Below are 19,637 nucleotides of genomic sequence, written 5' to 3' on the forward strand. Positions count from 1 at the left end.
GTTTGTCAACAGGCATCCTAGCTAAGATAGTTAGACAAGTTAGAAAAACTAACTTGGGGCTCCTGAGTGGCGCAGCGGTCTAAGGCACAACATCTTTGTGCTAGAGGCGTCACTACAGACCCTGGTTCAGTTGTATCACAACTGGCTGTGATCGGGAGTCCCATAGGGCGGCGCACAATTGGCCCAGCATCGTCCGGGTTAGGGGAGGCTTTGGCCGGGGTAGGCCATCATTGTAAAATAAGAATTTGTTCTTAACTGGCTTGCCTAGTAAAATAAAAACTTGATTGATAGCATGAAATGGCTTCTTGGTAGCTAGTTGGGAGATTGGGAACCTATGTGAGCTAGCTAAAACCAACTTCATAAAATTGCTAGGTTTCTAGTATTATTACAGAGCAACAACGCCTCTATGTCTCCAGCTTGCAGACTGTATAAAGGCGTCCGCATGTTTCAGTTCGGCTGGTGCCTAGCCGAACTCAGCTAGCTGAACTGAACGAGTGTGCTCTCATACTCTCTTAAAAGACCTTTGCTTGAAAAACGAAATAAAAGGCAGCAATAGTTCTGTTTGTCTGTTTTGAGACACCATAGCCAGTATACACTTCTTAAAAATACAATTCATCTAAGATAATTAATGACAGATTTCTTAGAGGTTTGACGTTTTTGCCATGGAGAGCTTAGTCACACAATTTTGCATCTGTCTGGGATGTTTGGTGCAGTATTTTCCAAGTAAAAAAATGTACGAGGCCGAGTCACCTCTCGTTGATTGACAATATGCACTTCATTGAAAAAACCCTACTATTGGCCAAATCGCCAACAAGGGGGTGTAGTCTTCGGCTACCGACCGGCTTGCCTCAAGAAAAACATGTGTGTGCCCGAACAGCCATAAACACTCTTGCCAAAGTCCAAAACAAATAAAAACGTCACAAAATGTCATCATAATATACTGTATGCACTAACTGTTCCAAACTGTTTTGGCCGAGAAGCGTGCGGACGCCATAAGGCATCAGTCCTCCTCTCTATATCCTCTCCCTGTGCAGAGAGTGCCCCTGCTGTGATGTGACCTAGCAGGCTGTACACTGCTGCCACATCCAGTCACTGCCCTGCTCCATAGACACACACAGACAAACAGCAGCCCAGCCGCCTGGCGTAATATAAAACCCTGAGCACCGTGCCGCATGGCGAGGGCAGGCGTAACGCTGCTGCATAAAGCCTGTTGGGTTGAGCAGCATCTTTCTGCCTCTAAGCAGGATTTCAGAATCTCAATTTGCAACTCATAGTCAACATGACAGCTTAGGAGTTAGGAGCAGAGGCACCCCCGGCCCAGAGTTAAAGAAATCAATCGCACATCACTGTGCAGAGCATCCTCCGCATGCAGAACAGTACTGCAGCGCTGTATACTTTAGCCCCTTAATCCACAGGGAATGGATTAGGAAGACGCAATAGAATTATCAAACTGCAGGTGTGTGTGCTGATCACATGATGTGAGGATATGCTTGTTGGGGAACTTCAAATGGTTTGGGTTTGGAGGATTGATTACTGATCCAGGGCTGATCCTAGAACAGTGATAAAGGACATGTTCTCCTTGGAGCCACTGTCTGTCTCTGCCTCTGCATACACTATACTATCTAGAACCTAAACGTTTTTTTAGCTGTGGCCATAGGAGAATCCTTTGAAGAACCTGTTTTGGTTCCAGGTAGAACCTTTTTGGATTCCTTGTAGAATCCTTTCCACAGAGGGTTCTACATGGAAACAAAAAAAGTTTCTACATGAAACCAATACGGGTTTTAACTGGAAATAAAATGGTGTTCTTATGGGGACAGCCGAAGAACCCTTTTGGAACATAGTGCCCACACCCCACTATCCATCACATGGATCAACTCAGGTTATGGTTTCAGAACTTGGATGCGGTGAGAGTAAGATTTCTGATATATTTATGTGGCTCTTCTCTCAACTGACAATGGGAAGGCCAAGTCCACTTAATGTAGAATGTACTGTATGTATAGCTACAGTGCACACCTTTGCTTGCAAAAGACTGTTATGGTGTATCACGCATGCATTTTGTTACAGATAAAGGTATGTTTGAATGGAAATAGCCTGATGTGGTGTGTCGGCATGGTGCGTGTGTGACAGAGAGAGACAAACTATGGCCATTGTGTGCATTTTGATAACATCGATCCACAGCAGATTTTACAGACAGGTGAGGTGAGGGTTCTTTTATTGCCTGACGAAAACTTTTGGGTTCACGCTGTCACATTTGCACTCAATAAAACTACAAGAATATTCAACAGTGTGCTGGACCAGTATCTAATCTTTCTTTCAGGATGATTTTATATCTTTAATATAAAGAAAAGCCTCTGCTTAAACTCTATGATCCAAAACATCCCATACAGTCCAAACCCAAACAAACCACATGACCGGGGGAGAAACGTCACTCACTCATACGCTACAACATCTGTGACCAGTGCATCTATCTCTGTCTACAATAGATTCTATACAGTATACACCGTGAGCCACCTTTACAGAGCTGAAAGTGTCCCACCGATTTGACCTATGTAACCCAAGTCTGTGTTGCCAACCCATAGTCTTGATGTCTACTTCTTTTATACAAAGTAGAGACCGTCGAGGCTCTTACAGACACATTCGAGGAGGAGGAGGAGGAGGAAGAGGTGTTGGAGGAGGAGATGGAAGGGGCAGCAGCAGAAATCGCAGCAGCTCTTGAGGAGCTGTGGAGTGGGGATGAGCCTGAGCTGGACAGCCCCCCAGCCGAGCCCTTAGAGCAGGCAGTGGCCATAGGCGAGGCCCATACTGTGCCACCCATACAGGCCGAGGCAGCTAGTGCCGCCCCAGAAGGCCCTAATGGGAGGGTGGAGGAGGAAGAGGTGGCAGAGGCTGAGGGGGAGGAGGAGAGTCCTGAGGAAGGTGTGTCTGTCTGTCCTCTCTCTCCTCTCCCAGGCTGCATGTTATTGTATTGTGTGTAGACAATAATATAATTTAGGCTTTAAGGGAATCTCCCGCTACGCTCTGCTGAAGGCTGGAGCCATGTTTTAAATCGTTCTTCCTGATTCCTCCTTTTTGCTTTCTCTTTGCTTTTGTTTTCAGTTTTTAGCTGCAATTTTTGAGGCCGGGCTTTTCGTGTCTGTGTTAATGAAATGTCACCGATCCTTCCAACCAAGCTTTCCCTTCTCTGATGCTACTTACCGATGTATTGATGTCTCATTGGTGTTAACCCATTGCTCAGTGTCTTTCTGCCAGTGATGTTTGCCATTAAAATGCCTCATTTATGTAGCATGTAAATCACTCGTTCTCTATTGGATTCAGCTTTGTTTCGTAATAATATCAATATCAAGTGTTTTTATTGCCATTTCACTGGTTTTCATATTTTAGATATTGTGTCAATAGTGTTATTCTGTCATTTTTCCTATTGTTGAAATATATTTATGTCTTAGTTGATCTTAATAACATTATACTTGAAATAAAATTAGAACTTATACAACTTATTCTAGGAAAATTTGATGATCGATGATTGTCCATTGTCCTCAAATGTAATAGTTGAATATGTAATCAAAAATCAGCAATCAGGGTGTAAAGCAGACATTTAGCTAAATGCAAGTCATTAGGATTTCTCCATAAAGCCTGGAAATAATGACAGAAAGGCTATTATTTTACCCTTTATTAGATATATAAAGTTGTCAATTCCATTTCTCATTGCTTGGTTCTTCTCATCCATCAACGCCATGGCTGCCTGCACATTCCGGCTCCGTCATAACGTTCCGTCACGTTCCATGCCATTGTTTCGTCCATCAGTGAGTGGGTTCCGCCTCATGGGTTCCGCCTCATGGGTTCCGCCTCATGCTCCTGTCCTGCCTCAGTGATGCGCGATGCTCTTTGTATTGTGCTACAGTAAGTGATAACAGGCTTTGAGCCTGGAGCAGTGCTTTGCCTGTGTCTGTGATAGTATGGCTGGCTCTGGTTAAAATGGCTGACCTAAAACAAAGTAGCCTACCTTTAATAGCTGAATGTTGAAGCAATACCAAACAAACTACTAAAGATTTAACTTACAGCCTTGAAGATGGACACGGACAAACCAGACAGCGAGAGGAGTGGATCCCTCAGCCCAGACTTCACTGAACAAGAGAGTCCAGCTTTCCTCAGCAGGGACCACACAGCAGCACCCCTGATCCCCAAAACAGACATGGCTTCCCCTTCCCCTTCTCTGTCCCCTTTACCTTCAAACAGCCAGAGCCAAGCCAAAGAGCTTAGCAAAATGTCTATACTGGATGAACCTAAAACAGTCTCAGAGAAGCAGCCGTCAGTGGAAGTTCTTGAGTCCACTAACCTCACGTCGGATTCAGGGTCTGGGTTCACTACAGCTAGAGACCAAGGTCAAGGACAAGATGTGCCATCTGACTCTAACGAAGACAAATCGGGCATGTCAGCTTATTTCGAGACTTCGGCCCTGAAGCCAGACGAGGGATCCAAGGGGGTTCAAGCAGAAGGTTATTATGAACTGAGTACCGCAGGAGAAGAGAAGAAGGTCTTAGGGAGCAGTTCCCCAACAGTTCCGTCACCCCTTGAGATCAACTACAGCATGCTGGCACAAACACAGTCAGTGGAAGAGAAATCAGACACGATGGGAGATCAAAAGGAGACCTTACCGGCCCTGGACAGGAGTAACGAATGTAGGCTGTCTCCTGGGAAGCTGGCCCTGGATCAAAGAAGCTACTCTCTCAATATAACGATTGGATCGATGGATCCCAGTGGTCATGGACGACCTAGAAACTTCTCCCCACTGGCCACGGATATCATGTCTTTTACCAGCGGCAGTCTGGAGGAGTCTGCCAACTATCTCCCAATCACCATCCCATCTGTGGAGAAGGAGCCACCACCCTTCCATCCCCTGATCCTGGAGACGGCAGCCTCAGTCACGTCCGACTCTTCATCTCCTCCCCACAACACAGCAACAGAGACCCCCGGTGAAAAGACCAGTCCCCAGGGGTCAGAGTCCCCAGAATCTCCCTTCCCACCCAAATACTACTACAAAAACGGGACAGTCATGGCTCCTGACCTACCTGAAATGCTGGACCTTGCGGGCAGCAGGTCTAGACTGGCTTCTGAGAACACTGACCCTGAGATCATGAGGAGGAAGTCTGTCCCTGTGGACGCCCAAGTCCTTGGCAGCGACTCTCTGGCTAACCTGGTTCTGGGGGACCAGAGCCAGAACCAGAGTCTTGCCAAGAGTGAGAGCCAGCTGGAGGAGTTGGGTTACTGTGTGTTCAGTGAGTACTCAGGGCCCATGCCTTCCCCTGCTGACCTCCATAGTCCCATTGACTCCCCGCCCCAGCGCTTTACCCCTATGGCTCTGGAGGAAAAGATGGCGGAGGAGAAACTGAAAATCGATGCCAGAGACAAACTAGCCGAAGACGACAAGACCAGTCAGTTAGCTGAGAGCGCCGGTTCCAAAGAAAAAGAAGAAACCAAACAAATGGGACAGGAGGATTCAGCTTCAGAGGAAAAAGACAACAAAAAGATCAGCCATGAAAATGCTTCCATGGAAAACCAAAAAGACAAACCAGCTTCAGCTGTGAAGTCAGCCGAGTCCTTTGTAACTCCTACAGTGACGGTTACCCTGGAAGAGGAGGAGAAGCTAGGAGACAACGGACCCGAGACAGATGCTGAGATGGCTGCCTATGAGAGGCAGATCCGCCGGCTGGAGATGGAGGACAGGCCCCTGAGCATGGAGGAGGAGCGGGAGCTGCAGGAGCTCAGGGAGAAGGTGAAGGACAAGTTCCTGGTGCACCAGGAGGCATACGAGGAGGTGGATGCTGAAGACGTCTACCAACTGACTGGAGTTGCCAAGGACAGGATCGGCAGGCCCATTAGGCCCTCCCCAGCCTCCTCTGTGGAGAGTACCACAGAAGAAGACAATGTTTCAGTTACGGAGACAGAGAAACCTAAACAGACGGAAGGTCAGACAACACCAAAGAAGGTTGACATCATGGTGATGTCTCCATCTGTGTCAGTTGGTGGTTTGAGCACCACAGAAGAGGACAAGGTTTTAGTTACAGAGACAGAGAAACCTAAGCAGACAGGAGGTCAGACAACACCAACAAAGCTTGACGTCATGGCAACGTCTCCATCTGTGTCAGGTGATGGTGTGAGCACCACAGAAGAAGATACAGTTCCTGTTATGGAGGAGACAGAGAAATCCTGAAACAGAATGTAAACAGAATGGAGGTCAGACAACACCAACAAAGCTTGACGTCATGGCAACGTCTCCATCTGTGTCAGGTGATGGTGTGAGCACCACAGAAGAAGATACAGTTCCTGTTATGGAGACAGAGAAACCTAAACAGAATGGAGGTCAGACAACACCAACAAAGCTTGACGTCATGGCAACGTCTCCATCTGTGTCAGGTGATGGTGTGAGCACCACAGAAGAAGATACAGTTCCTGTTATGGAGACAGAGAAACCTAAACAGAATGGAGGTCAGACAACGCCAACGAAGGTTGACATCATGGTGACTTCTCCATCTGTGTCAGGTGATGGTGTGAGCACCACAGAAGAAGAAAAGGTTCCAGTTATGGAAATAGAGAAACCTAAACAGAATGGAGGTCAGACAACGCCAACCAAGGTTGACATCATGGTAACTTCTCCATCTGTGTCAGGTCATTGTGTGAGCACCACAGAAGAAGAAAAGGTTCCAGTTATGGAAATAGAGAAACCTAAACAGACGGGAGGTCAGACCACACCAACCAAGGTTGACATCATGGTGACTTCTCCATCTGTGTCAGTTGGTGGTTCGAGCACCACAGAAGAGGACAATGTTTTAGTTATGGAGACAGAGAAACCTAAACAGACGGGAGGTCAGACAACACCAACAAAGCTTGACGTCATGGTGACGTCTCCCTCTGTGTCAGGTGGTGTTGTGAGCACCACAGAAGAAGACAAGGTTCCAGTTCCGGAAATAGAGAAACCTAAACAGAATGGAGGTCAGACAACACCAACCAAGGTTGACATCATGGTGACTTCTCCATCTGTGTCATGTGATGGTGTGAGCACCACAGAAGAAGAAAAGGTTTCAGTTACGGAAATAGAGAAACCTAAACAGAATGGAGGTCAGACAACGCCAACAAAGATTGACGTCATGACGATGTCTCCAACTGTGTCAGGTGGTGGTGTGAGCACCACAGAAGAAGACAATGAGAAAGTTAGCAAAGAGGAGCTGAAGGAGCAGGTTGTAGAGGTCAAAGAGAGGACCATGGAAGAAAATAAAAAGGTAGAGGGGGAGGAAGAGGATACAGAGCAGGCAGTGGAACCAGATGAAATCATGATAAAGATAAAACCATCAATGCCTGTAGAGAAAGAAGAGAAGGTTGAGAAGGATAGAATGACAAACAAGGAGGAAGAGGAGGAGGAAGATAGTGAAGTTCTGGCAGGGGCAGGAGCAGCGTTGATTGATGTTCCAGAACCCAGAGCTGCCATAGAGTCAGTGGTGACTGTAGAAGATGACTTCATCACTGTAGTCCAGACCATCGACGAGGGTGAGGAGCCAGGACACAGCGTGCGTTTTTCCACTCCGCCCGAGCCTGAGACACCAGAGGAGGAGGAGGAGGAGTCCCAGGAGGTGGAGATCATGGAGGCAGCTAGTCTAGAGGAGGTGGGGGATGTCTCAGAGGAGGTCCTTGAGAAGGAGGTGCAGGCCTCCCCAGAGAAGGAGGTGCAGTTGGAGACCGAGGGACAGACAGAGAGCTACGACAGAGACGAGACCACCATGGACGACTCCATCCTAGACAGCTCTTGGGTCGATACTCAAGGTGAGATTTCTCTCTGTTATAATCCAATAATACATGTTTCAATGACAGATAAATTACATGTTTAATAAACCACAAATAATAATATAATCAGTGGTTAGAGAAATGCAATAGTATAGTCAATATGTGACCGTCTCGATTCGGTCCAATGTAGCAACATTTGTAATGGTGTTTTTTACATTGGATAAAAGTAGAGACTCAGAGCTATTCTGCTTTGAAAGTTGATACATTTGTTACCTCACTTTTAACAAAATGGCCCGTTAATGTTTTGGTACACCTACTGGAGAGCTCTTCTTTGTCTACACCCATTTAGCATCGTTCACACATCTTAAGCCGTAGCCCCTCCCATGTCCTTTAAGGATGCACATTTTAGGAAACAACCAAAGATTTCAAGACTAAAAGTGGTGAATGTAGTAGCAAAAAGTAGTCTTAAAAATACACTTTATCTAGTCCTTGGCCTATATCCTAATCTGATATCTTAGTCATGTTGTTCTTCACATTACCATCTGTAGTAAACACAAACTATATAAAAAAATACATGATGTTAGGCCTCCCGAGAAGGTGCAGTGGTCCAAGGCACTGCATCTACAGACCTGGGTTCGATCCCAGGCTGTATCACGACCGGCCATGATTGGCCCAGTGTCGTCTGAGTTACGGGAGGGTTTGGCCGGGGGGAGGCTTTACTTGGCTCATCGCACCCAGGAAATGCCTCTTCTTTGAAGTAGGGAGATGGGATAAACGCCTAGTTTCTTGAAATATATGGATCTGATACCTGTTCATGTTTATTACAATATTTTCACAGTGGAGACTTACACATCAACACTGTTTTATCCAGTTTATGAGTGTTATGGCCATATTTTGTGTTGTGTCCATAGTACTACTGCATGATGATGACCTTACCATGTCTGTTTTGTACCTAGATCTCTCCACTGTAGATGTGGATGATGACATGATCATGGCTGCCGAGCAGATCGAGCCTCTGAGAGCCGACCGGGTCCCAGCCCCACCAGTCAAGAAGTACAAGACTCTCCAGCAGCAGAAGCAGGAAAAGCAGCCAGTGAAGCCCAAGGCTAAAAGTGGGCGTGTGAGGGGGCGCGAGGGGTGCGTCTCCACCCCTGAACGGAAACCCGTCCGCAAGGAGACTGTCTGTATCCCCAGGGAAGACATCAAGAAGAAAAAAGGTTCAGAACTACAGTATCTCTCCAAATCATTTTGTTACTCTATTTATTTTATTTTTGTAAATTATTTGTAGTTATACATTATTAATTGACATATTATTAAATTCTCTTTGATTTGAAGTGGTGTAGATCTCCATTCAGTTTTGTTACTCCAGAGAGCCAGATTCCCAGATACTTCAGTGGAGAATCTCGATTTAAATAGCTTTATAGTCCAGGACAAGGCTGGATATGTCTTTTGGAAACCAATAATTAAAAACATTTCTATATAGTTCTTTGTAGTTATATATTATGAATTGACAGATTTTGTTATTCTCTTTCATTCTAATTGTCAAATATTATCATCTTTAAAAGACTTTAAGATCTCAGATGAATGTTAACTGGCATTCAGAGAGCCTTCCTTGGTGGGTGTCTGTACTACCAAACCTTTGTGCCACACTATGTCATTTTCTCTCTTTGACTATCTCTCACTCTTCCTTCTGATGCTACTTGTACATTCGTCCTTTTTTTCTCTTTGACTATGTGTCTACCTCATCCTTCTCCTAGCCGTGAACAAGAAGACTGATCTGACTAAGAAAGCAGAGACGCGCTCCTCTCCATCCCGGAAGAGTGTGTTAAAGCCTACTGCGGTCCGACACCCAAGTCCCGCCCAGCCCCAACCCCACCCCTGTGCTAGGAGGAAACCTACAGGTGACCAACCACTCCTGGGTTTCGTCCCAAATGGCACCCTATTCTCTATAGGGCCTGTAGGGCACGGTCAAAAGTAGCTCACTAATTAGGAAATAGTGTGCCATTTGGAATGTCCCGCTGGCTGGGCCAGGGAGGCTTCTGCAATGTGGCTGCAAATATCAACATTCTCATCTCATCAATAAATCAAATGTATTAATGAAGCCATTTTCCATCAGCAGTTTCACAAAGTACTTGACATTAGCCTCATCCTTAGAGTTGTTTGAAGCTTCTATTTTTGTTACATTTTGCAAAATTATTTTGTTTATCTAAACATTTTTATTCTGTCTCATTTGTTAGTTAATTTGTCATGTTCAGTGTTTGCATTTTATTGGAATAAACTCATTTGTTATACATTTTTTCATTTGACTTCATTTTTCAAATGTGCTTGTTGTGAACAGTCAGTCGCTCAACTTTTTGGATGTATTTTTGTATTTGCTATTTACTTTGAATTGCATCTTTCTTCTCCTCAGCTCCCATGTTCATTCTGGGTTTCTCTTTTCTGGGAGATGGTTCGTTTGGTAATGTAATGTTATTGCTTCAGAGCTACAGTTGAAGTTGGAAGTTTACATACACTTAGGTTGGAGTCATTAAAACTCCTTTTTCAACCAATCCTCAAATATCTTGTTAACAAACTATAGTTTTGGCAACTCGGTTAGGACATCTACTTTGTGTATGACACAAGTCATTTTTCCAACAATTGTTTACAGACGGATTATTTCACATATAATTCACTGTATCACAATTCCAGTGGGTCAGAAGTTTACATACACTATGTTGACTGTGCCTTTAAACAGCTTCGGAAAAATGATGTCATGGCTTTAGAAGCTTCTGATAGGCTAATTGACATCATTTGAGTCAATTTTAGGTGTACCTGTGGATGTATTGCAAGGCCTACCTTCAAACTCAGTGTCTGCTTGATATCACGGGAACATCAAAAGAAAAAAGACCTCAGAAAAAAAATTGTAGACCTCCACAAGTCTGGTTCATCCTTGGGAGCAATTTCCAAACGCCTAAAGGTACGAACAACAACATCTGTACAAACAACGGTACGCAAGTATAAACACCATGGGATCACACAGCCGTCATACCGTTCAGGAAGGAGACGAATGTACCTTTGTGCGAAAAGTGCAAATCAATCCCAGAACAACAGCAAAGGACCTTGTGAAGATGCTGGAGGAAACAGGTACAAAAGTATCTATATCCACAGTAAAACTAGTCCTATGTCGACATAACCTGAAAGGCCGCTCAGCAAGGAAGGAGCCACTGCTACAAAACCCAAATAGAAAAGCCAGACTACGGTTTGCAACTGCACATGGGGACAAAGATTGTACTTTTTGGAGAAATTTCCTCTGGTCTGATGAATCAAAAATAGAACTGTTTGGCCATAATGACCATTTTTATGTTTGGAGGAAAAAGGGGGAGGTTTGCAAGCCGAAGAACACCATCCCAACCTTGAAGCACAGGGGTGGCAGCATCATGTTATGGGGGTGCTTTGCTGCAGGAGGGACTGGTGCACATAACAAAATAGATGGCATCATGAGGAGGAAAATTATGTGGATATATTAAAGCAACATCTCAAGACATCAATCAGGAAGTAAAAGCTTGGTCGCAAATGAGTCTTCCAAATAGACAATGACCCCAAGCATACTTCCAAAGTTGTGGCAAAATGGCATAAGGAAAACAAGTCAAGGTATTGTAGTGGCCATCATAAAGCCCTGACCTCAATCCTATAGAGAACTTGTGGGCAGAACTGAAAAAGTGTGTGCGAACAAGGAGGCCTACAAACCTGACTGTTACACCAGCTCTGTCAGGAGGAATGGGCCAGAATTCACCCAACTTATTGTGGGTAGCTTGTGGAAGGCTAACCGAAACGTTTGACCCAAGTTAAACAATTTAAAGGCAATGCTACCAAATACTAATTGAGTATATAAACGTCTGACCCACTGGGAATGTGATGAAAGAAATAAAAGCTGAAATAAATCATTCTCTCTACTATTATTCTGACATTTCACATTCTTAAAATAAAGTGGGGATCCTAACTGACCTAAGACAATACATTTATACTAGGATTGAATGTCAGGAATTGGGAAAAATGTAGTTTAAATGTATTTGGTGTATGTACACTTCTGACTTCAACTGTTTGTGTACATTTTTCTCTCTTTCTCTGTGTATTTAACAGATTCTCCATCTCGCCTAACTTTATCGGTCTCTTTTTAACCTTTGTAATGATTGCAACTTGTTTGCTGTGAAAGAACTACAGTGAAATAAGTGTGTTCTCCCAGCATTTCCCCAGAGCAGAACAGTATTAGTCCCAAATGGCACCATATTCCCTATATAGTGCACTACTTTTGACCAGAGCCCCTAGTGAACAGGGTGCCATTTAGGATGTAACCACAGCCTCTTAAACTTACACCTGAAAACTGTAGTGGTTGCCAATCAACTGGTAGTTTGGCAGCTCTCAGATATTGGTGTACCGCATCTGACAGAGATCTTCCACAACAGAGATATTCACTGAGTGTACAAAACATTAGGAACAGTTGAGTTGCTCCCCGTTTGCCCTCAGAACAGCCTTACTTCGTCGGGGCTTGGACTCTACCAGGTGCCGGAAAAGCTTTACACAGGGATGCTGGCCCTGACTCCAGTGCTTCTCACAGTTGTGACACGTTTTCTGGATGTCCTTTGGGTGGTGGACCATTCTTAATACACACAGGATACTGTTGTGTTTGAAAAACCCAGCCACGTTGCAGTTCTTGACACACTCAAACCGGTGAACCTGACACTTACTACCATAAGGGTGGCTACTTTGAAGAATCTAAAATCTAAAATATATTTGTTTAACATTTTTTTTTGCTTACTACATGATTCCATATGTGTTATTTCATAGTGCTGATGTCTCCACTATTATTCTACAATGTAGAAAATAGTAAAAATAAAGAAAAACCCTTGAATGAGTAGGTGTGTCCAAACTTTTGTAACTCTAAGTCGCTCTCTACTATTCCAGAATCTTTCTAAATTGCTGCATTGCCCTAATTAAATCGTTCAAGGGGTGAGATAGAGGGTGGGATGGGAGGTGCACTTATGTAGTGCAAAATATTGTATTCTGTGTGATTTTCTTCCAAAGCATTGGAGAAAGGCCTTTTCTCTAGCAGCTTGAATAGGGTCTCAGCCAATTCCCTCATTGTATACAGTAATACAGTGTAATTATACAGTACTGTACCCGATTTAGGGCTAAATTACCTCTCACAAAGTTTTCCTTAGTTGTTGACAGAAGAGGGGTAACTGTTTGTCCAATAGTTTGTCAGTTAGATTGTGTTTGTACAGGCTGTGGAGTGGGTGGCGTGCTTCAGCCACAGCTGTTGTGTGCGTGTGGGAGAGTTTTGTTGTGTTGCTGTCATTCTGTTGTAATGTTTAAAGGAGTAGTTTTCTTTTTTGACAACCAGATATCTATTTGTATGTTATAGAAATGTCCAGACCTCTTTTCTGTGATTTCACATGATTTTGCGAGACGTACCCTAAACAGGAAATCAGTTCCTCATCCTTGATGTGTAGTATGGGGGCCCCAAAAACACCCGAACAAAATATGTCATTTTAGAAACGGCTCTCAGTATAGTGATGCCGGTCTTTAGACGTTTTACACATGAAATTGTGTCATTTCGAACTTTATCCACCATGTTTTATTTTTATTTTTAAACGGGTAGATCAGCTTTAATATGAATATTCTTTGCTATATATATTATTTTTAACATATTATTTCCCCTTAAACATAATTGGACAACAATAGACTTCAACTTCCAGCTTAAACATACTATATTCATTTTATGGACACAGTATATTTTACCTTAGTTATCTTGTTTAAAAAATATATTTTTGTTATTTATTTTTGTTATACTTTCAGCTCCCCTCAACCCCTCCCATCTATTTCTGAACAACATCCCGTTTCTATTAGCCATATATTTTTCAACTGTGTTGTGATGTTTCACAAAAGTCCTGAACCTTTCTATTCTCATAGTTTCTACAGATTGTACATTAAGGATGAAATGTTTTGCTAAGAGTATTATTATATTATTGATAGTTTGACTATGACTTTTCAAATCACCCAGCAGTGCTAATTGCAGATTTAGCTCCAGGTAAATGTTGTAATTCTTCAGCCATTCCTGAACCTCTGACCAAAAACAAGCTACATATATGCAGTACCATAACACGTGTTCTAATGATTCTGTCTCTTAGGATGGTTGTATCCCCCATGTATACTGTGGCAAGACAATGTATGTGAACCCTTTGGAATTACCTGGATTTCTGCATAAATTGGTCATACAATTTGATCTGATCTTCATCTAAGTCACAACAATAGGCAAACACATTGTCCTTAAACTAATAACACAAAAGATATTGGATTTTTCTTGTCTTTATTTAATACATAATTTAAACATTCACAGTGTACGTTGGAAAAAGTATGTGAACCCCTAATCTAATGACTTCTCCAAAAGCTAATTGGAGTCAGGAGTCAGCTAACCTGGAGTCCAATCAATGAGGAGATTGGAGATGTTGGTTAGAGCTTCCCTGCCCTATAAAAAACACTCACAAAATTTGAGTTTGTTATTCACAAGAAGCATTGCCTGCTGTGGACTATGCCTCAAACAAAAGAGATCTCAGAAAACCTAAGATTAAGAATTATTTGACTAGCATAAACCTGGAAAGGGTTACAAAAGTATCTTTAAAAGCCTTGATGTTCATCAGTCCACGGTAAGACAAATTGTCTATAAATGGAGAAAGTTCAGCACTGTTGCTTCTCTCCCTAGGAGTGGCCGTACTGCAAAGATGACTGCAAGAGTACAGAGCAGAATGCTCAATGAGGTTAAGAAGAATCCTAGAGTGTCAGCTAAAGACTTACAGAAATCTCTGGAACATGCTAACATATCTGCTGATGAGTCTACGATACGTAAAACACTGAACAAGATTGGTGGTCATGTGAGGACACCACGGAAGAAGTCACTGCTGTCCAAAAAAGACAATGCTGCACGTCTGAAGTTCGCAAAAGAGCACATGGATATTCCACAGCGCTACTGGCTAAATATTCTGTGGACAGATTAAACTAAAGTTGAGTTGTTTGGAAGGAACATACAGCACTATGTGTGGAGAAAAAAAGGCACAGCACACCAACATCAAAACCTCATCCCAACTGTAAAGTATGGTGGAGGGAGTATCATGTTTTGGGGCTGCTTTGCTGCCTCAGGGCCTGGACAGCTTGCTATCATCGATGGAAAAATGAATTTCCTATTTTATCAAGACATTTTGCAGGAGAATGTAAGGTTATCTGTCTGCGAAGTTGGGTGATGCAACAGCACAACGACCCAGAACAGGGAAGTAAATCAAAAACAAAATGGCTTCAACAGAATAAAATTCTTCTGGAGTTGCCCAATCAGAGTCCTGACCTCAACCCGATTTGAGATGCTATGGCATGATCTCAAGAGAGCTGTTCACACCAGACATCCCAAGAACATTGCTGAACTGAAACAGATTTGTAAAGAGGAATGGGCCAAAATTCCTCTTGACCTGCAGAAAACTTTTGGTTGAGGTTATTGCTGCCAAAGGAGGGTCAATCAGTTATTAAATCCAAGGTTTCACATACTTTTTGCACTGTGAATGTTTACACGGTGTGTTCAATAAAGACATGAAAACATATAATTGTTTGTGTGTTATAAGTTTTAAGCAGACTGTGTTTGTCTACTGTTGACTTAGATGAAGATAAGTTTACATTTTATGACCAATTTATTCAGAAATCCACAAACTTTTCTTGCCACTGTATAACATTCTATTGTTTGCAAGAATTCTATATAAATAATTTAAATTGTAAAACTGAATTTTGACTCCAGCGTCGTTCAGTGTATCTGTTCATAAACCATGTGCCATGGAATGGGTACATTGCAAATCTCTTACCAACTATTTAGCTGTATGGCACAGCTGTCAATGTTTGGTCCTTAAATGAAACCGGTATATTTTTTATTTAGCACAATTTTCTTTAACCAAATTTGGTCTTTAATGCAGGGCCATCAGACAAGTCCCTTAACTTCTCCCCCTTCCACTTGCCTCTTCCATTTTTGGAGTAATGCTGCAATTAATAGGTTATAATTTTGAATAGAGCAGACATTTCCATATATTTTTGTTAGCTGCATGTGTGACGTAACTCTACCAGTCCTATTTATAATATAATTTATGAAGATAAAATCATTTTTTAAAACTTTCCCAAAATATATATATATTTTTTAACCAATTAGTATATTTGAGTTTAACCATATTTGTTCTGTCTTTTCTGGTGGCTAACACTTACCTATAATGTTTTATTTTGTTTTGAGTAACTCCAGACGTTTCCCTCATCCAGCTGTTCCATTCTCTGTGTAGCCTGCTGCTACAGGTAACTGCCAAAATAAAGGAAACACCAACATAAAGTGTCTTGATATTGCGTTGGGCCACCACGAGTCGCCAGAACAGCTTCAATGCATCTTGGTATAGATTCTACATGTGTCTGTAACTTCCTGTGTGGAAGCACCCCATGCTTTCAATGTACTTTGTATCCCTTATTTACTCCAGTGTTTCCTTTATTTTGGCATTTACCTGTAGAACGAACGCTCGAGTCGCAACAACATTGAATATAACATTGCAGATAAAGTTCGGAATGACAAAATTCCATGTGTACAACATATAAAGACCTGGATCACTATACTGAGAGCTTTGAGGTTTAAAAAAACATATTTAGGTGTTTTTGGAGCCCTTGTTCAAGTTTTTTCAGGGCTGCAATACTACACAACGAGGATGAGGAAGTGATTTGTTGTTTGGGGAAAGTTTCTATAACATGTCATTTACATTAAAAAAATGAAATTTGGTTGTCATAATGAAAACCTAACTTATCAGTCACATGTCAAACTGTAGTCCGTCTCTGTATTTCTCTCTCACTCTCCTCTGTCCTTCCCTCTTCTCTATCTCATTTGCTTTCTCTTTCTCCTCCTTCTCTACTTTCCTTTTCTCTCTCTCTCTCTCTCTCTCTCTCTCTCTCTCTCTCTCTCTCTCTCTCTCTCTCTCTCTCTCTCTCTCTCTCTCTCTCTCTCCCTCCCCTCCTACTTCTCACTGTCTCCCTCTCTCCTCTTCTCTCTCGTATCCTCTCTCTCCTCTTCTCTCACTCTCTCTCCTTCTCTCTCCTCTTCTCTCACCTCCTCTCCTCAGTGGGTGTACCAGAAGGTCGTCGGCCCCTCAGTGTAGCTAGACAGTCTCGGGACAGAGCCTCAGTAAGTACAGCACACTCATCATAATAACGTCATGTTCAATCGAGTACATGTAGTAGGCTCCCTGTTTGACTCCAACTTCAAAATGACACAAACCATTATTTTCCATTAATATCTATTGGGCATAACATAATCCGAAATACAACCAAAACAAACTACAAATGCATCCAACAAGTTTGTAGAGTCACAAGCTTGATGTAGTCATTGTGTGCTAGGAATATGGGACCAATACTAAACTTTTGACTAAATGTTATACTCTATCAGTGAGTTTGTCCAGATACTTATGAAACCTTCAAATGGGGGGACTAAATACATAAAGTGCATTCACTTCTAAACGGTAAAATGCCTTCAAATTTAAGGTGACATTCTGTACTGTCGCTTCATTGAAAACATTTGATGTGACATCCAACATGCTGGAGCCAAATGTAAAGGTTTAGCTGCACTGTCCAAATAAATATGTAGGGGAGTGTATGTGTAAATCTGGTTGGTTTTCAACAACATGTCATCTTTTGGTTCCACTTTCATTGTTTTTTTGTCCTCTGATGACTTCTGTGGTTTGCAGCCTATGTTTCTCACCCATCTCTCACACACATATCCCCCCTCTCTCACCCATCTCTCACACACATATCCCCCCTCTCTCACCCATCTCTCACACACATATCCCCCCTCTCTCACCCATCTCTTCCCATCTGTCTGTCTGTAACTCAGTCACCACCATTAACAAAGATCCCCACCTGTAAAACGCGAGTGGTCGCCCTCCTGCCCCCCCGCCCTAACTCATCCTGCTCCTCCCACACTAAAAAGAACTTGCTGGGGGAGGTGGAGCTTGATAGGCCCCGCCCCTCCTCAGGTGGGCCTCGTGACTCTACCACACTACCCAGACTGATATACCTGGTAAGGTTAGCATATGGCCCTGAACTGATCAACTGATCTCACATATGTAAATGAATACAATAATATATAACAATAAACAATATACAGTCCCTTCAAATACTATTCATACCCCTTGATTTATTCAAATTCTGTTTTCTTAAAGCCTGAATTCAAAATGGTTTAAATAAATTATTTTGTCTCAACCATCTACACACAATACCCCATAATGACAAAGTGAAAACATGTTTTTAGAAATTGTAGTAAATGTATTGAAATTGAAAGATACAGATATCTAATTTACATAAGGATTCAGACCCCTTTGCTATGACACTTGCTATGACACATCCTTGAGATGTCGCTACAACTTGATTGGAGTCCACCTGGGTCTAATTTAAATGTTTTGACATACTTTTTTTGGACAAAGAAACACACCTGTCTATGTAAGGTCCCAAAGTTGACAGTGGATGTCAGAGCAGAAACTATAGCATGAAGTCCAAGGAGCTGTCCGTAGATCTCAAAGATAGAATTGGGATGAGGCATACATATATCTGGGGAAGGGTATCATTTTTTAATAGAGCAGTGGTCACCAACCGGTCGATCGAGATAGACTGGTCCATCTCCAAGGCATTCCTAGTCGAAACAGACATTAATGTGGAAAACCTAACCTTGTGTTCCTATTTAGGATTTTTTCTTCACGTTGTTGGCAGTAGGTGCACTTGATTCAGCAGCCCTGGTGCCAGGAAGGCAAAGTGCTCCCATTTTGAACCATTTTAAATGTCTGATGGTAGAACTTCACCTACCTGACAGGCCCGCAGAGCAAATCAAGTGCACCTGTAGGCCTACAGCTGGCCAATCAGATAGCTCAGATCACTGTGTCTGCACAGTTTCCTCGAGCCATAGACTGTAAAAAGAAGCTTTGAACGCACGGCAAAGTTGATACTGTGAGATTTCACAACATTTGAAACCACGACTAGAGAGACTCAATGAATACAGCAAAGAGCTGCTGGTTTTATGAGTAAGTTCATGTTTAAATTGTTACTAAGCCATAAAATGTGTGTTCTCCCTAATTCCACTCGCACTACAACCAGCTGCAATGAATGAGCATAGCAAAGTGTTCCGATAAGCTTGCTTTATTATTATTATTAGCGGCTTGTGTCTTTCTTAATATTGAGGAATATCTCACTTGCTCTGGTCATAGGAGGAACAAAATGAATTGTTGCATGAGGCAAAAATAATGCAGTGCGACTTGAGTTTTGCCATCAGCTAGATGACTGTATACCCTTTTCTCAGTAGAGGGATGGTGAGTCAGCCTTACTGCTGCTCCCTCCCTCCCTCCCCTCAGACTTAACATCAGATGCAGGCAATCAATCCAGTAAAAAAAATGCAATTTATTAATCTCACTCATTTTAAAATCTGAGTGGTAGATCTTGACTTGCATTGTTGCTTAGAAAGCGATCTTGACTCAAGAGAAGGTTGGTGACCACTTTTAAAGAGAGTTCAACATTTCCAAGAGCACAGTGCTCTCCATCATTGGGAAATTGAAAACATACGTAACTACCCAGACTCGAAATGGCTGTCTGACCAAACTGAGCTATTGAGCAAGAAGGACCTTGAACAGGGAGGTGACCACTCTGACAGAACTACAGAGTTCTTTGGCTGAGATGGTAGAACCTGCCAGAAGCACAACAGTCTCTACAGCACTTCACCAATCTGGGCTTTACGGGAGAGTGGCTAGACAGAAGTCACTCCTGAGAAAAAGGCACGCCTGGAGTTT

The 19,637-nt window shown here is 42.7% G+C and overlaps 1 protein-coding gene across 9 annotated transcripts in view; it reads left to right on the forward strand.

The window, feature by feature from the left end:
* LOC124047254 (microtubule-associated protein 2-like) overlaps positions 1-19,637 on the forward strand; it is a 169,913-nt gene that overhangs the window by 132,198 nt on the left and 18,078 nt on the right. For 6 of the 9 annotated variants that reach the window (XM_046367785.1, XM_046367786.1, XM_046367787.1 and 3 more), the window contains exons 8-14: positions 2,611-2,916; positions 4,059-6,089; positions 6,232-7,812; positions 8,730-8,990; positions 9,531-9,674; positions 16,932-16,993; positions 17,699-17,884. In XM_046367785.1, coding sequence (XP_046223741.1) covers positions 2,611-2,916; positions 4,059-6,089; positions 6,232-7,812; positions 8,730-8,990; positions 9,531-9,674; positions 16,932-16,993; positions 17,699-17,884 — 4,571 coding nt within the window. Of the gene's footprint in view, positions 1-2,610; positions 2,917-3,801; positions 3,898-4,058; positions 6,090-6,231; positions 7,813-8,729; positions 8,991-9,530; positions 9,675-16,931; positions 16,994-17,698; positions 17,885-19,637 lie in introns of all 9 variants that reach the window. The other 3 variants (XM_046367792.1, XM_046367793.1, XM_046367791.1) reach the window with 3 other exon arrangements.

The sequence above is a fragment of the Oncorhynchus gorbuscha genome, linkage group LG01, assembly GCF_021184085.1.
Source record: "Oncorhynchus gorbuscha isolate QuinsamMale2020 ecotype Even-year linkage group LG01, OgorEven_v1.0, whole genome shotgun sequence".
In the NCBI taxonomy this organism is placed as follows: Eukaryota; Metazoa; Chordata; class Actinopteri; order Salmoniformes; family Salmonidae; genus Oncorhynchus; species Oncorhynchus gorbuscha.